This window comes from Sinocyclocheilus grahami, unplaced genomic scaffold (genome assembly GCF_001515645.1).
Source record: "Sinocyclocheilus grahami isolate Dianchi unplaced genomic scaffold, SAMN03320097.WGS_v1.1 scaffold49.1, whole genome shotgun sequence".
Lineage (NCBI taxonomy): Eukaryota > Metazoa > Chordata > Actinopteri > Cypriniformes > Cyprinidae > Sinocyclocheilus > Sinocyclocheilus grahami.
In genome coordinates, this window is record NW_015505228.1 from 948,022 (window position 1) to 961,448 (window position 13,427).

Here is a 13,427-nt window from a genome sequence, read left to right on the forward strand (position 1 = left end):
GATAATAAGACATCCACTCCACCTTTCCTTCAACAGTTCCAGTGCTGCTGTCAGCAGTGAAGGTAGTTTGAGCCCCCTGGTGGCCACACCATAAATGTCAACATCTACATTGTGCAGAGAGTTAGGAACATAAAATTTGCATAGACATAATTTGCTTGCTTTCCATTTGAATAGTACTGCCTTTAGAGGAAGCAACGACCACTGAGGTCAGTGAGGGCACCACTGACAGGTGAGGCGGAGGTTTGACCCCCTGCAGTTGAAACTGAACAAGTCCAGGAAACACAGGAGACACCATTAAAACATTGACAGAGTATTTGGCTACCATATTGCAACCTAGAAACCACTTCAGGTCTCTTCTGTCTTGACAGAAAATATTATATATTGAGTAGGAGTCTAGTAAGTATGGTCCAGTCACCTGGTGAATGTATCAGAATAATTCATAATTCTGAGGGGTCAGTGGATTACGGTGGAGTTAAATTCGCCAGTGTTCACTTCACATCAAGAGTAACACTGTTTGGGTGAAGGTCGTGTTAAGAATGATATTTTACATGTTTAATTAATACATAAATGTCTAGCACACATTTTATTGATCCACTCCTTTTCTCTCACAACTCTTTGGGATCACTTCCCCCTTCGTTGGGACACATAATAATAATAACACTATTATTTAAAAAAAAAAAGATCAGAATGAAATAATAATCAGTATGAAATCACTATCTCCCATAACACAAATACTGCAGTAATATTAGATAAACTAGTGATTATAAAATGTCTAAAATAAATAACTGCTTGTTTTTGTTCTCCGGGATGTTGGGTGATGATGTGCAAAAAATATTTTTCAGCGCTTACAAAATAAAATAAAAATAAAATCCTGTGATTAAATACATCGCTCTCCTAAAACCAAGCTCACTGCCATTCCAGTCTACCAGGCCTCTGCATACTTGCATAGAAAAATAAAAAATCTAATCCAATAGGAGACTAATAATAGCTGTAATAGATAGTATATGGTTTCATCCGATTAAATTAATAGTTTATACATCATAACATTACAGCCTGAAGCCAAGAGCTTCAAAGGGCAAAGGTTAATGCTACAGTGCTGCACCAAACCCTTCCCGTCCAACAAGGTGCAGACTTTAGGAGTCATGTGAGCTGGATTAGAGAGTGCCCTGCATTAACAAACCGATCAAGGTTAGTGGTGAAAATCAACAGGCCTCAAGTGCATAAATTTATTAAAATTCTAGTCTGAACTCTACATCCATATTAACATCGAGATAATTAACATCAAACCACACAGATATCTGGAGTGACTGACACGCTTGGCAGACTTTAACGTTTATGTGATGCAATTTGTTCGAAAAAGAAGAAATCAAATAAGCTCTTGGGAATTTTTGGTGAGTCTGATGTAATGACAGATTGAGAGTCTTTGAGCAGAGATAGACAGGTACACTAATCATAAATAGTTTTAATTTTCTTTTAGTAATTATGTTAACTTCGATATTCAAAGCTTTTTTATTTTAAATACAGTTAAAAGTGGCTCTCTCCACTGTTTTAAAGGAGAACGTACCTTTCCCCCCAGTTCAATTTAGCTCCTCCAGTCCCCCCCAACACTTATCAGTTCCTCTTTCGAGAGCGCACCTGTAAAGACGAGCTCCTTTGAGAGACTGAAAAGAGAGAAGAAAGACGAGACCGGTCTGCAGCACGAGACTGTGACACGATTCACTACACTGCCAAGGCACAGACATACAAGAACACACAAACACACACTAACAATCAACAGTACAATGAATAAATAGGTCCTCCAGAGCACTCACAGATAAGTTATGACTAGCCACGTCAAAAGGGAATTTTTGGTGAGTCTGATGTAATGACAGATTGAGAGTCTTTGAGCAGAGATAGACAGGTACACTAATCATAAACAGTTTTAATTTTCTTTTAGTAATTATGTTAACTTCGATATTCAAAGCTTTTTTATTTTAAATACAGTTAAAAGTGGCTCTCTCCACTGTTTTAAAGGAGAACGTACCTTTCCCCCCAGTTCAATTTAGCTCCTCCAGTCCCCCCCAACACTTATCAGTTCCTCTTTCGAGAGCGCACCTGTAAAGACGAGCTCCTTTGAGAGACTGAAAAGAGAGAAGAAAGACGAGACCGGTCTGCAGCACGAGACTGTGACACGATTCACTACACTGCCAAGGCACAGACATACAAGAACACACAAACACACACTAACAATCAACAGTACAATGAATAAATAGGTCCTCCAGAGCACTCACAGATAAGTTATGACTAGCCACCGCTGCGCTTTCCTCATCACAGAACAGTTTTATTCAGGTATTCTGGTTGAGACAGCTCTCGGGTGATGGACAGAGGGGGGTTGTGGGGCTGGACTGGCACAGATGGCTAGAGGTCTATGTACACCATGGCACCCAGTATACTAGAATTGACTACTAATTATACAGCTGATCTCACCAATCAGATATCTCCACCTTCAAAAAACAAAAACAAAAAGCAGAGTAATAACGGCTTCCTGTTTCGGCATTGGGTAAAAGGACAGTGCAGACGAGATGATGAGAGTCGTGGGGCAGATGCAGTGATCCAGTTATCCTTGTGAAATGAGTACTTGAGATGAAATGGACATTCCAGGTGATTCGCTCTCGCTCTCTCTCTCACACTCTTTTCACCAGTCATCAGCCATTTTGATTCCTTGTCCTCTTTTTTCCACTACTCTCATTCTTTTATTCTTGCTGAAGGAATGACGGGGCAGGAATTAGGCCAAATCTTTTGCTGCTGCGGCTCCGTTCTTCTCCTCAGTCTCTCCTCCTCCCCCTTTGTCTTTTTTCTTACCCCCCTTCTCCTTTTTCTTCTCTTTCTCAGCTTTCTCCTTCTTCATCCTTTCTTTCTCGGTTTTCTCCTTCTCTTTCTTCTCCCGTGATTTTAGCTTCTCCTCCTCTTTCTCTCGCTTCTTGTCCTCCTTGGTTTTCTTTTTTTTTTTTCCATCTTCCTCCACTGCCATTTTTGCGGTTTCCGGGCAAGGTGGTAATGGGGCGTTGTTTGCGGTGGGCGATGGGATTGTGGGGGTGATGTGCTCAGAGACGACTTTAGGCGACGGCTGGAGCATTTGCGCACTGGACGCGTGTGCAGTTGGAGCTGGTGGCGTGGTAGTAGATGATGTAGCTAGTGGACTGGGCCCATGCGGCGCTGGGGGCCGTCCACCGGCTCCAGCGTTAGAGGCAGATGGCACAGGAGGCTTTGAGGCCACTGCACTGGTGCCGCCCACAAGGGGCTGCAGTGGGACGATATCCTGGCCCAAGCTGCCAGAAGTGGTGCCCTTCTTATTCTGTGAGTGAAACGGCATCTTGGACTTTCTAAGGCCAGGAAGTGACAGGAGGCTTGATGACGCACGTAAGGGTCCAGGGGGAGGGATGTGACTGCTCAGGAACGACAGGCTGCCGCCAGAGCTGATCGCAGCAGCCCGGTGTTTCTGCTCGAAGATGGCCCGTGTGCCGTGCAAACGCCGACCCGGTTGGTGAGTCAATTCTCCACGAGATTCCCGCCACTTGCGCACCTGAATACTGCACTCCCTCTCGATGAGGGCCTCCGTCACAGACAGAGAGACCACCTGAAAACAGAGCAGAGAGTATGAGAACGGATCTGGCAAACTCTACTGGTACTTCTCTATTGCGTGTAGGGATATGCCAGTATCAAATTTTCATGTTGCGATTTATTGCTAATGCTTTTATCATGATATACGGTATCATCACGATATTGAAATTTAGTAGTGAAAAAGTGTTGTCATAATACAGTATAACAGGATTAATAAATTATTTCTTATAACAAAAATAACTGAACATTTAAATACAATAAAGCAATACACAAAAAAAATTGATAAAGTTAAACATTTTACACAGATTAAAGTGCAAAAGAAAGACCAATAGGTATCACTTTACAATAAGATCTCATTAGTTAACTGTAGTTAATGCATTAACATTCTGAATGAGCAATAGCTACATTTGCTACAGAAGTTATAAATCTTTGTAAAAAAATAGGCTACAACTCTTAATTTATGTTAGCTCATTAAAGGGGTCATATGATGCGATTAAAATGTTTCCTTTCTCTTTGGAGTGTTACAAGCTCTTGGTGCATAAAGAAGATCTGTAAAGTTGCAAAGACTAAAGTCTCAAATCCAAAGAGATATTCTTTATAAAAGTTAAGAGTCGTCTGCTCACTCTAGCCCTCCGGCCGTTCCTCCCTTTAGCCCCCGGCCTCTGCTCACTCTAAGCCGCCACCGCTCACTCTAGGCCACCGTGTGTGACGCTGTGTTTCGTTGTGAAAGCGAAACTACTTCGTTTGGCCTTCCAAAAATGGACACGACTAGAAATCAGTGGTTAAGTTGTATTTAATGGGTTTTCATGTTTTTGAATCATCGCTCCGGCCTGACAGGGCATCATCACAATATGGCAAGGGGCGTAACATTTCCGTCACACGCTTGAGGTATTCAGCCAATCACAACGCACTGGATAGTTGGCCAATCGCATCACACCTCGCTTTTTTAGAACGATGAGCTTTGTAAAAATCAACGTGTTTCAGAAAGGCAGGGCATAGATGAGAAACAATAATGTACAATATGTGGAAAATAATGTGTTTTTTGAACCTTAAACCGCATAAACACATTTCATTACACCAAATACACAAAATAATGTTCTTTTTAGCAACATCATATGACCCCTTTAAATATTGGAATAACCTAAGAATAACAAATGTTTAGAAGAATTTTTCATTGGCAGTATGTTAACTAATGAATTAACTAGCCCTAATGTAAAGTGTGACCGAACAATAATGAAACAAAACACTGTCAAACAATATCTAGGGCATGTTGAAAGTCCAGATTAAAATGTAAAAAAGTTTGAAAATAAATAGCCTATTAAATCTAAATATTTATGTATTTGGCGATGTGATGAACACCATGGTGCACGCACAAATCTGAATGCTGTTTAAATCATTTAAACAGGTTTCAGAAACAGAAAGTAGTGCAGCTGCTTTGTTTACGTGGTTTTCCGGTGTAACAGCTGCATTATGTTCAGCGCCATCTGCTGTCAGAGAGTGAATTTGCTTTCATCCAGAGCATCTCTCACGAGCTCCGCCATGCGCTTCTCATCCGTGCTTGTTTACATCAGAAAGCGCATGCATCTTAATTGCAGCATACAGCGGTGTTGTGCATTGTGACCAGTTGGTAGGATAAGTATTATAAAAATGCATTCAAAATTCCAAATAATTTGTAATAAATAATTATTCCCGGTATTTTAAAGTGCCCACGATAACAATATCGTGCATATTCATTATCATGATATATCGCATTACCGAATACCAGTCGAATTGCATGTTCTCTCATAAAAGCGCAATTGTGTGCGTACCTCTTGCACCAAAACTTCCTCCATGATATTTTCAGGAGGAATGTTTCTCAGTCGCTCCATGGTCTCATACATGCCCTGCAGCTCACGGAGCTTATCCACAGACCCCAACATCTGCTTGAGGAGCACCAGACCCACCCTGAACACAATCTTCACTCCTGAAAAAAAATAAATTAGAAAAAAAAACTTAACCATCAAAATTCCATTTCAATTAAATTTGGTTCTGAAATATCTTTTCTTTATTTTCTACCTCTTTTCATAGAATCTTGAAAAAATCTTGTTTCCACAAAAATATTAAACAGCACAACTGTTTTCAAGATTGATAATAATAATAATAATAATAATAAATGTTTATTGTGCAGAAATACAGCATATTAGAGTAGATTTCTGCAGGATCGTGTGACAATGAAGACTGAAGTACTGACTCCTGAAAATTCAGCTTTGGATCACAGGAACTAACTATTTTTAATAAATTAATTTCTAGGAAAAAATTAATTTTAAAGCACATTCAAATATAAAACAGTTATTTTAAATTGTAATACAATTTCACAGTATTTTCATATCAAATAAATGCAGCCTTGGTAAGCATAAGAGATTTCTTTCAAAACCACTGATAAATCTCACCAACCCTAAATTTTAGAATAACATTATATATTAAGAAATTAAAAAGATTCAAATTTGAAGTCATGTTGAATTTGAGCACAAACAGAACTATTTTATTGTTTTTATAATGTATATGACTGACCTTCACAGAAGAACATGTCCCAGACACGCAGGACACAAGACCAAGGCAGCGTACGGGAGAAAATGCACATAAACCACTCTGTCATGTACAAGATGGGGTCGATCTTAAATTTCTTCAGGTGACGGTAAGCCATGGGACAAACTCTCCTCAGAAGAGAGAAAAAAATCTCTCCGTCCAGCTGGATAGCTTCCTGAGGGACAGAAGAAAGAGGAGTTACAAAAAAAAAAACTCTCTCCGCTCTGGTCCTAGTAACCGTCTCTTTGAGTTGGAGTACTCACCAACCCAGCACTGTAGTAGCCAGGCAAGTATTTCTCACAGATTTGCACAAGACACCAGAAGGCTTGCTAGAAGAAAATGACAGTGATGATGGTGATGGCTTCATATCCTGTGATATTCCTCTAAGTCGCATTTTTTTCACCCTGTTGCTCTTTTGAAAGAAAAACAGCCTAGCAGAGCAACATAGACAGCTTTTTAGCTTTGTTCAACTCTGTCTTACCTCAGCAGGCATGTGCATGAGCAGCACTGCTGCCACTGGGGCCTGAGCCTGACAGTAGCCCTCATCTGGCCGATAGATTGTGTAGGCCTTCAGTATACGGTACAGGTCCTGCTGCCTGAACACACACACACACACACACACACACACATATTAGGTAAAAATAACAATGGAACTAATTAATGTAAGATCGGACAATAAGAACTGCTTATATTTATTTTTTAAGTATACTGTTTGAATTGGGTGAGACATTTCCTGCTTAGATATTGGGTATAGACATATTCCCCAATATATAATAGATAAAATGAGAAGCAGAGGTGGGGTCTGAGGGTCAAAGCTGGTATCAATATGCACATTATGCAGTGAATACAGACTAATAAACTAAAAAAAACAAAGGAAAAAAAATCCCCTCCTTCAGTTTCCTAGATTGTGTAACGCTCTAAAGAAAAGCCTTCCATCACCCTTCCCCTTGATAAAACCCTCATCTGTATCTATTTACCCATGTCCTCCCCGAGCAGCAAACATCTCGTGGAATGGGAACTGCCTGTGCAAGTCTTTCTCTATGATGTCCAACCACTTCGGATCTCCCTGCTCTTGCTCCAACTCCTGAGAGACAAGAAAAGTGAACAAATGTAAGAAAGTGTAAAATAAGAAAAGAAGAGTGTGTTGAGCAGATAAACTGAGATTTAGACATGCTAAGAACATTTAAAAAGTAAGACGGGGCTCGAGACTGTATGCCTATTTTTCTTGACAGTTTAACAAAGTGTTGTTAGCGGTCTTTACAGCAACAGCATATGAACTTGAGAGTAGTTGATTTAGCACCATGACTGTCTTCATAGAAGACGTATCAAACCTGACCGTACATCAAACTTTCCAGGATTGGACACAAGGAGCTCCTGGCTGTTGGAGAGCAGCTGCCAGGCTTTAGCTCTGAGTGAGGAGGGGATTCCTTTCCTGCAGCGCATTTTCACCTGTATCACAAAGAAAACAAAACTCAGCGACTATAAACATTCACAGGCACAGTATTTTCTATAATGCCTTCCATGACCCTTTAAGTAAGAAACAGACCTTTTGAAAGCGGCGAGATGCCCATTTGTCCCAATTTCTGAACATGTCCAACCATTTCATCTCTCTCTGCCTCGCCACGGCCACAGCGAGCTCCGCCTCACTACAAGACAGAGAGGGATTCACAAACACACAAACCACACACAACAAATAAACCTAAGCACCCACTCATGCCCTGAGATAATGTTGTGCTTCTGACAAAAGGCTTATATTGAATCTGAGAAAACAGACCCCTGTAAAATACAGACAATTACTGCCTTTGAATCTCTTGAAACTAATCAGAAATCCTGAAATATTCTGTTATTGGTGAACTAATAATGAAATAATAATAATGAGTTTTTGTAGTCTTGTAAAGAAATTACGTCTTCCAAATGAACAAGCATATATCACTGGACAGTAGTAAAGATACCAGACTAGACGTGACCTGAGATACCAGAGACAGAAACTGAGGCTCGGATTTGAGTCCTACTTAAAGGCAAAGTGTGCCGTTTCTGTGCCACCAAACAGAATTGAACAAATAATAAAGTTTCATCATGACAGAATCTCTAGACTATCATTGGTCAAAAAAAAAAAAGACAGTCCTGCCTCAAACTCACACTAATGATTAAGCCACTATATCACTATTTCAGTCTGGTAAAAATGCTTAGACACACAGAACACATTTTTTATCAATATTTAGTAAATATTTACACTATTCGGGAATCTTTTAGTCAAAAAAATAAGTCTTGACTTAAGTTAATGTCAGCATTCACTTGAATTCTAAAGTAGAAATCTGAAAACGTTGTGAACAAGTCAGTGGTTTACAAGCAGAAAATAATGTCTCTAAACATAGCTACACTGTTTAGGTGTATTGAATGTATTAATAATTTATTATTTACTATATAGATAAGCAGTAGTAAAAAAGATATTGATCTTCTGATATGAAGTAACAAATCTGATTTCTATACCAGTCTGACGAACAAACAGCAAGTACCCTACAATGCTATATTTTATTAAATATAGAAAATTATTATTATTATATATATTTTTTTATGAATCTGTAGCAAATATGAGACTTTTAGCAAATAGTCTTTGAGATTTGTTTAGCTTTGAAGCCTCACCAGATGAGAAACCTCATCAGGTACTTGTGAACTTGCCTGATTGACAATGGCTTACAAACAAATACAGCAGAAAACTAAATCTGACAGACAGCACGCTGACCATATGAGAAAGTCTAATTTAAGACTAACCCACACTGACCATTTTTAAATAGCTGAAAAAGCATGTGGTGGTTAATGCTGTTTAAGTTAATGCTGAACAGGAATTTAAAAAAGGAAACGTGCAAATGTAAACGACAGTGTTGGTGCCCATTTTAGCAGAATTAGTCAGTACTAGAGATAAAGCGGAGACAGTCGGGGGAAGAGAGAGACAAAAAGTGAGACAGTCAGTGCACTCTGACTCAGACGAGCCCTCTCAGCTCGATCTGAGTCACTCACAACAAACACATGAAGGACACAGAGAGGGAGCAAGAGAGATGGACACAGGAAAACTGCACCAAATGCTTATCCTGCTCTCAGTTGGAGGCGTGGATAATTAATATCCTAACAGCACACTTCACATCAGGTGCTGCCAATTACTCTGCCATTCACATCCATTATAAATGCTTACTCTGATTTATCAAACCAAGGAATGAACTAGAGCCATACCCTAGAACGTGAATAATGAATACAAAATATATCAGTTTCAATTTAAACTATACATATAATAATTTCAATTATATAAATAATGAATCTCTTTTCTGACAATATTCAGTATGTTTATGCACTCAAACATGGCTTACAAACAATAAAGCACTAGTTTAAAACAATCAATGCTTGTTCTCTCATTGTTTTGCTTAAAATTAACAGTATTAAATAGTTATAAACTTTCTACAATAAATATAAATATTTACCTACTTTATTTTACTAAAACATTCAATAAATATTATTTTTATTATAGAAAAAACACAGATTTCTCAGAATATCTGTAGTGAAGGTGAATCATGAAAATGAAATATAGTTTTAATTTTTGCCTTTGTAACCGAAAGTTTGAACTAATTCATAAAAATGAACTAATTCCTAAAGCCAGTTCACAACCAAGGAAGAACTATAAAGTTTAATTAACATAATAATAGTCTAATTTGACGAGAAAGGGAAGTCAACACCATCACGAAAATGATAACGACAGAGGATTGATGTTTGTAAGAGCACTTTCAGAAGTACTTTTTCCAGCTGATGAGCAATAAAAACATTGACCAATCAGAATCCAGCTAAAGAGGGTTAAAGGGTTAAAGAGCAGGAGCATTTATAGTGTGGCAGACAACATGTATTTATAATAAGCAGAACGCTGTTGTTCATTCATGTGCATGCTTATATAGTTATCTGTATAGTTATCGTTATAGTTACTGTTCTTGAAAGAAACGGGCATTAAAACTATTTTTGATACTTAAGTTTAAACTAGAAATGAGAGTTTTAAAACAAGGAAAGATCACAAAACTAGTCTGGTTTTTAGGTCAAATACTGTAAAACAGCATTAAATCATTGCTATATTGAGATGAATATCCTGATACATTTAAAACACATCAGATTATGAAAGTAAAATGGTTTATGAAGGGTTTCCTGTTGACTTGAACTATAATTTGATAAGTAACATTAATTTTAAGTAAAATTATATTCAAATATTACATTAATCTCAGAATTAAGTTTTAAGTAGCATGTACAGTCGAAACGCAAATGCAGAAAATGTGTTATATGCTTACAGGATAAATTTATACCCTGGTAACACATACTGAAATATGTCAAAGGCTCTCTTCGCTCTGAGTGCTTACAAGGAAACAATAAAAATAGCATGTGCTACATGTGCTAATGTGGTTTTGTGTCATTCAGTTCACACACACACCTGCCCTCATTGTACTGCGCTCCCCCCAGGAAGCCGTATTTATCAGTACGCCTCACTGGACCGTTGATCTCCGAGTCTGAGCCCACCGAGCTACCGTCCTCGCCGAGGCCCGACAGAGACTCCAGCGTGCCAGACATTAGGCTGGCCGACTCCAGGTAGCTGAGCGTGTCCGGGGCTGGTCGCGAGTAAGCGAAGGGCAGAACCAAGGACCCACTGGACTCCTGCACCAGCACTGCTGGGGGCTCAGTCTTGGAGGGTGTGCAGGGGGGCTCAGGGGTCATCTTGGCGGTGCTGGGAGTGTTGGGTTCGGGGTTCTGGGCAGGCTCGGGCTGGGGGACCGTTTGTGCTTCTGTTTGCCTGGAGTCTTGTGAAGAGGGGGCTGGGTTGGAGACGGGAACAGGAGGTGTAAACTGAGGAGGAATGTCCACAGAGGGAGCAGGACTGGGAGTCTGGTTAACTTGAACGTTGGGATAGAGATTAGGACTGGGATTAAGTTCAGGCGACGGCGACATCTGTTGCTCCTGTGCTTCAGTGTGCCGCTCCGTTTGGCCAACTAAATCATTTTTCCCATTAGTCTCTCCATCTGTAGCAGCTGGTAGCTCTACCGGCGCACCAGCGGCGCTCTCTGTTGCTGTTGAAGGCAGAGCGGCACTGTTTTGGCCAGGTGTGCTTTCCCAAGAAGAGGAGTTTTCCCCGCTCGTCGGTAATGTTGGGTTTCCCATCACGGCTCGGTCCCCATAGAGAGATGATTTTGGGATGGGAGTTTCTGAGGGGAGAGGCTGTGGGCTGGAGGAAGCAGGCACTGATCGGTTGGCCATACTGGGAGGGGAGGGAGTGAGGGCGGTGATTTCAGCCATAGCTTCTCCTCACTGATACAGCTGATCAAAAGAGAAACAGGACCATAGTCAGTAATTATTCCTAGAAGACAAGAATAAAGAAACACTGTAATATCATTAAAAGCATGAACCCATTTTGTGCATGGTTTGCAATGAAGCAGACGTTTAGATGTAACTAATACTCTTATAGTTGGCAGGAAAAGAAAGAAAACATTAATGTAGGTTTTTTTTGTACCAAATAAATTCCACAAGCATGTCTCACATAACAAGAAGAAACCAAAGAAACATTTTTCTCATTTGTTTCACCCAAAAATAACAACATACAAGCCTAAAAGGCATTAAACTAAAAAGGCGTTGCCAAAAACAATCTCTGAGCACTTTGACTGTCTCTTTTTGTCACAATTATCGCAAGTCATACTTCATACTGTCCTTTCCATTAAAATAAATGAGGGGAGAAACTACACTGAAATGTAATACTTTATAAAAAATCTAAAGTATGGCAATTCTGTGTGGGAAGAGATGCATGAGGTGAGAGGCTATTCATAAATCTAATCCAAAGCAAAACTATACGAGAAAAAAAAAACAGATAGGAGAGCAGCTATCATCCAAATCAAAGACAAAATGAATTTGTCATTTGCGAGGTATTGTGAAGATTGTGTGGAACACAGTAGATTCTATATTTATTTTTATCTTCATATTATTCATATTACAAGTGAGATAAAAGTTTAACATTTCAGGAATATTATTTTTTAATTGTTATTTTTTTTCAATTGTTAATTTAAAAAATGTGTAAAGGAATGCACTTCCAATGGAAGTGTATGGGGTAACTGTACACACATTTCTTGTTACACATTTCATACACACTGCAACAGGTGTTTAAATATTTACTGTAATAATGACAGCATGCTTAACTTGTAGATCTTAGAGAGAGTTACAATGTGTATTTAACCCAGAATACACACTGCCATTCAAAAGTTTGGGTCTAAAGATCTAATTAATCTGAATAACCCCAAACTATTGATTGGTAGCCTACCTTTAAACAGTACTCTTTGACAACTTTGAAATTAAAAGTGACATTTTATAGATTCTGAATTAATTAAAGGGGTCATATGATGCGATTTCAATTTTTCCTTTCTCTTTGGAGTGTTACAAGCTCTTGGTGCATAAAGAAGATCTGTAAAGTTGCAAAGACTAAAGTCTCAAATCCAAAGATCAAGCCAAGCCTACCTAAAATGGCTCATTCTAACACTCTAGCCCTCCGGCCGTTCCTCACTCTAGCCCCCGGCCTCCGCTCACTCTAGCCCTCCGGCCGTTCCTCACTCTAGCCCCCGGCCTCCGCTCACTCTAGGCCGTCGTGTGTGACGCTGTGTTTCGTTGTGAAAGCAAAAGTACTTTGTTTGGCCTTCCAAAAATGGACACGACTAGAAATCAGTGGTTAAGTTGTATTTACAACACTGTTCCAGAACACTTCAACCCAAATATTCAGATGTGTGCAGCACATTTTATGGAGGACTGTTTTCTGATCCTGGTAGAGTAGACTACAATGCCGGCTGTTCTGACTCACAGACTGCAAGTACGTTTTTTATATTTAAAGAGTTTTTATATTTTATATGTTTTATATTTAAAGCAAGTTTTTTGGGCAGTGTAGAGTAGGGCTTGTTGTTTGTCATTTCTCCAATCACAAATGCAGACATGGTTTTGTATACAGTATAGACAGTATAAGTCATTATAATCCATAATTATGTCCCCACTGGATGCAACGAATGCCTCATTTATAATGGGTTTTCATGTTTATGTCTCGTCGCTCAGGCCGGACAGGGCATCACAAAATGGCAAGGGGCGTAACATTTCCATCACACGCTTGAGGTATTCGGCCAATCATAATGCACTGGATAGCTGGCCAATCACAGCACACCTCGCTTTTTCAGACTGATGAACTTTGTAAAAATCGACGCGTTTCAGAAAGG

General features: G+C 39.5%; 1 protein-coding gene across 3 annotated transcripts in view; it reads right to left on the reverse strand.

The window, feature by feature from the left end:
• Positions 1 to 1,837: 1,837 nt before the first annotated feature.
• The window catches only part of LOC107582992 (TBC1 domain family member 10A-like), a 17,050-nt gene continuing 5,460 nt past the window's right edge, over positions 1,838 to 13,427 (reverse strand). For 2 of the 3 annotated variants that reach the window (XM_016269043.1, XM_016269044.1), the window contains exons 2-10: positions 10,625 to 11,502; positions 7,712 to 7,811; positions 7,507 to 7,614; positions 7,143 to 7,249; positions 6,647 to 6,761; positions 6,429 to 6,494; positions 6,151 to 6,340; positions 5,409 to 5,563; positions 1,838 to 3,616 (exon numbers count right to left, since the gene is read on the reverse strand). In XM_016269043.1, the coding sequence (XP_016124529.1) occupies positions 2,765 to 3,616; positions 5,409 to 5,563; positions 6,151 to 6,340; positions 6,429 to 6,494; positions 6,647 to 6,761; positions 7,143 to 7,249; positions 7,507 to 7,614; positions 7,712 to 7,811; positions 10,625 to 11,481 (2,550 nt within the window). In that variant the 5' untranslated portion in view covers positions 11,482 to 11,502 and the 3' untranslated portion in view covers positions 1,838 to 2,764. Of the gene's footprint in view, positions 3,617 to 5,408; positions 5,564 to 6,150; positions 6,341 to 6,428; positions 6,495 to 6,646; positions 6,762 to 7,142; positions 7,250 to 7,506; positions 7,615 to 7,711; positions 7,812 to 10,624; positions 11,543 to 13,427 lie in introns of all 3 variants that reach the window. The other variant, XM_016269045.1, reaches the window with a different exon arrangement.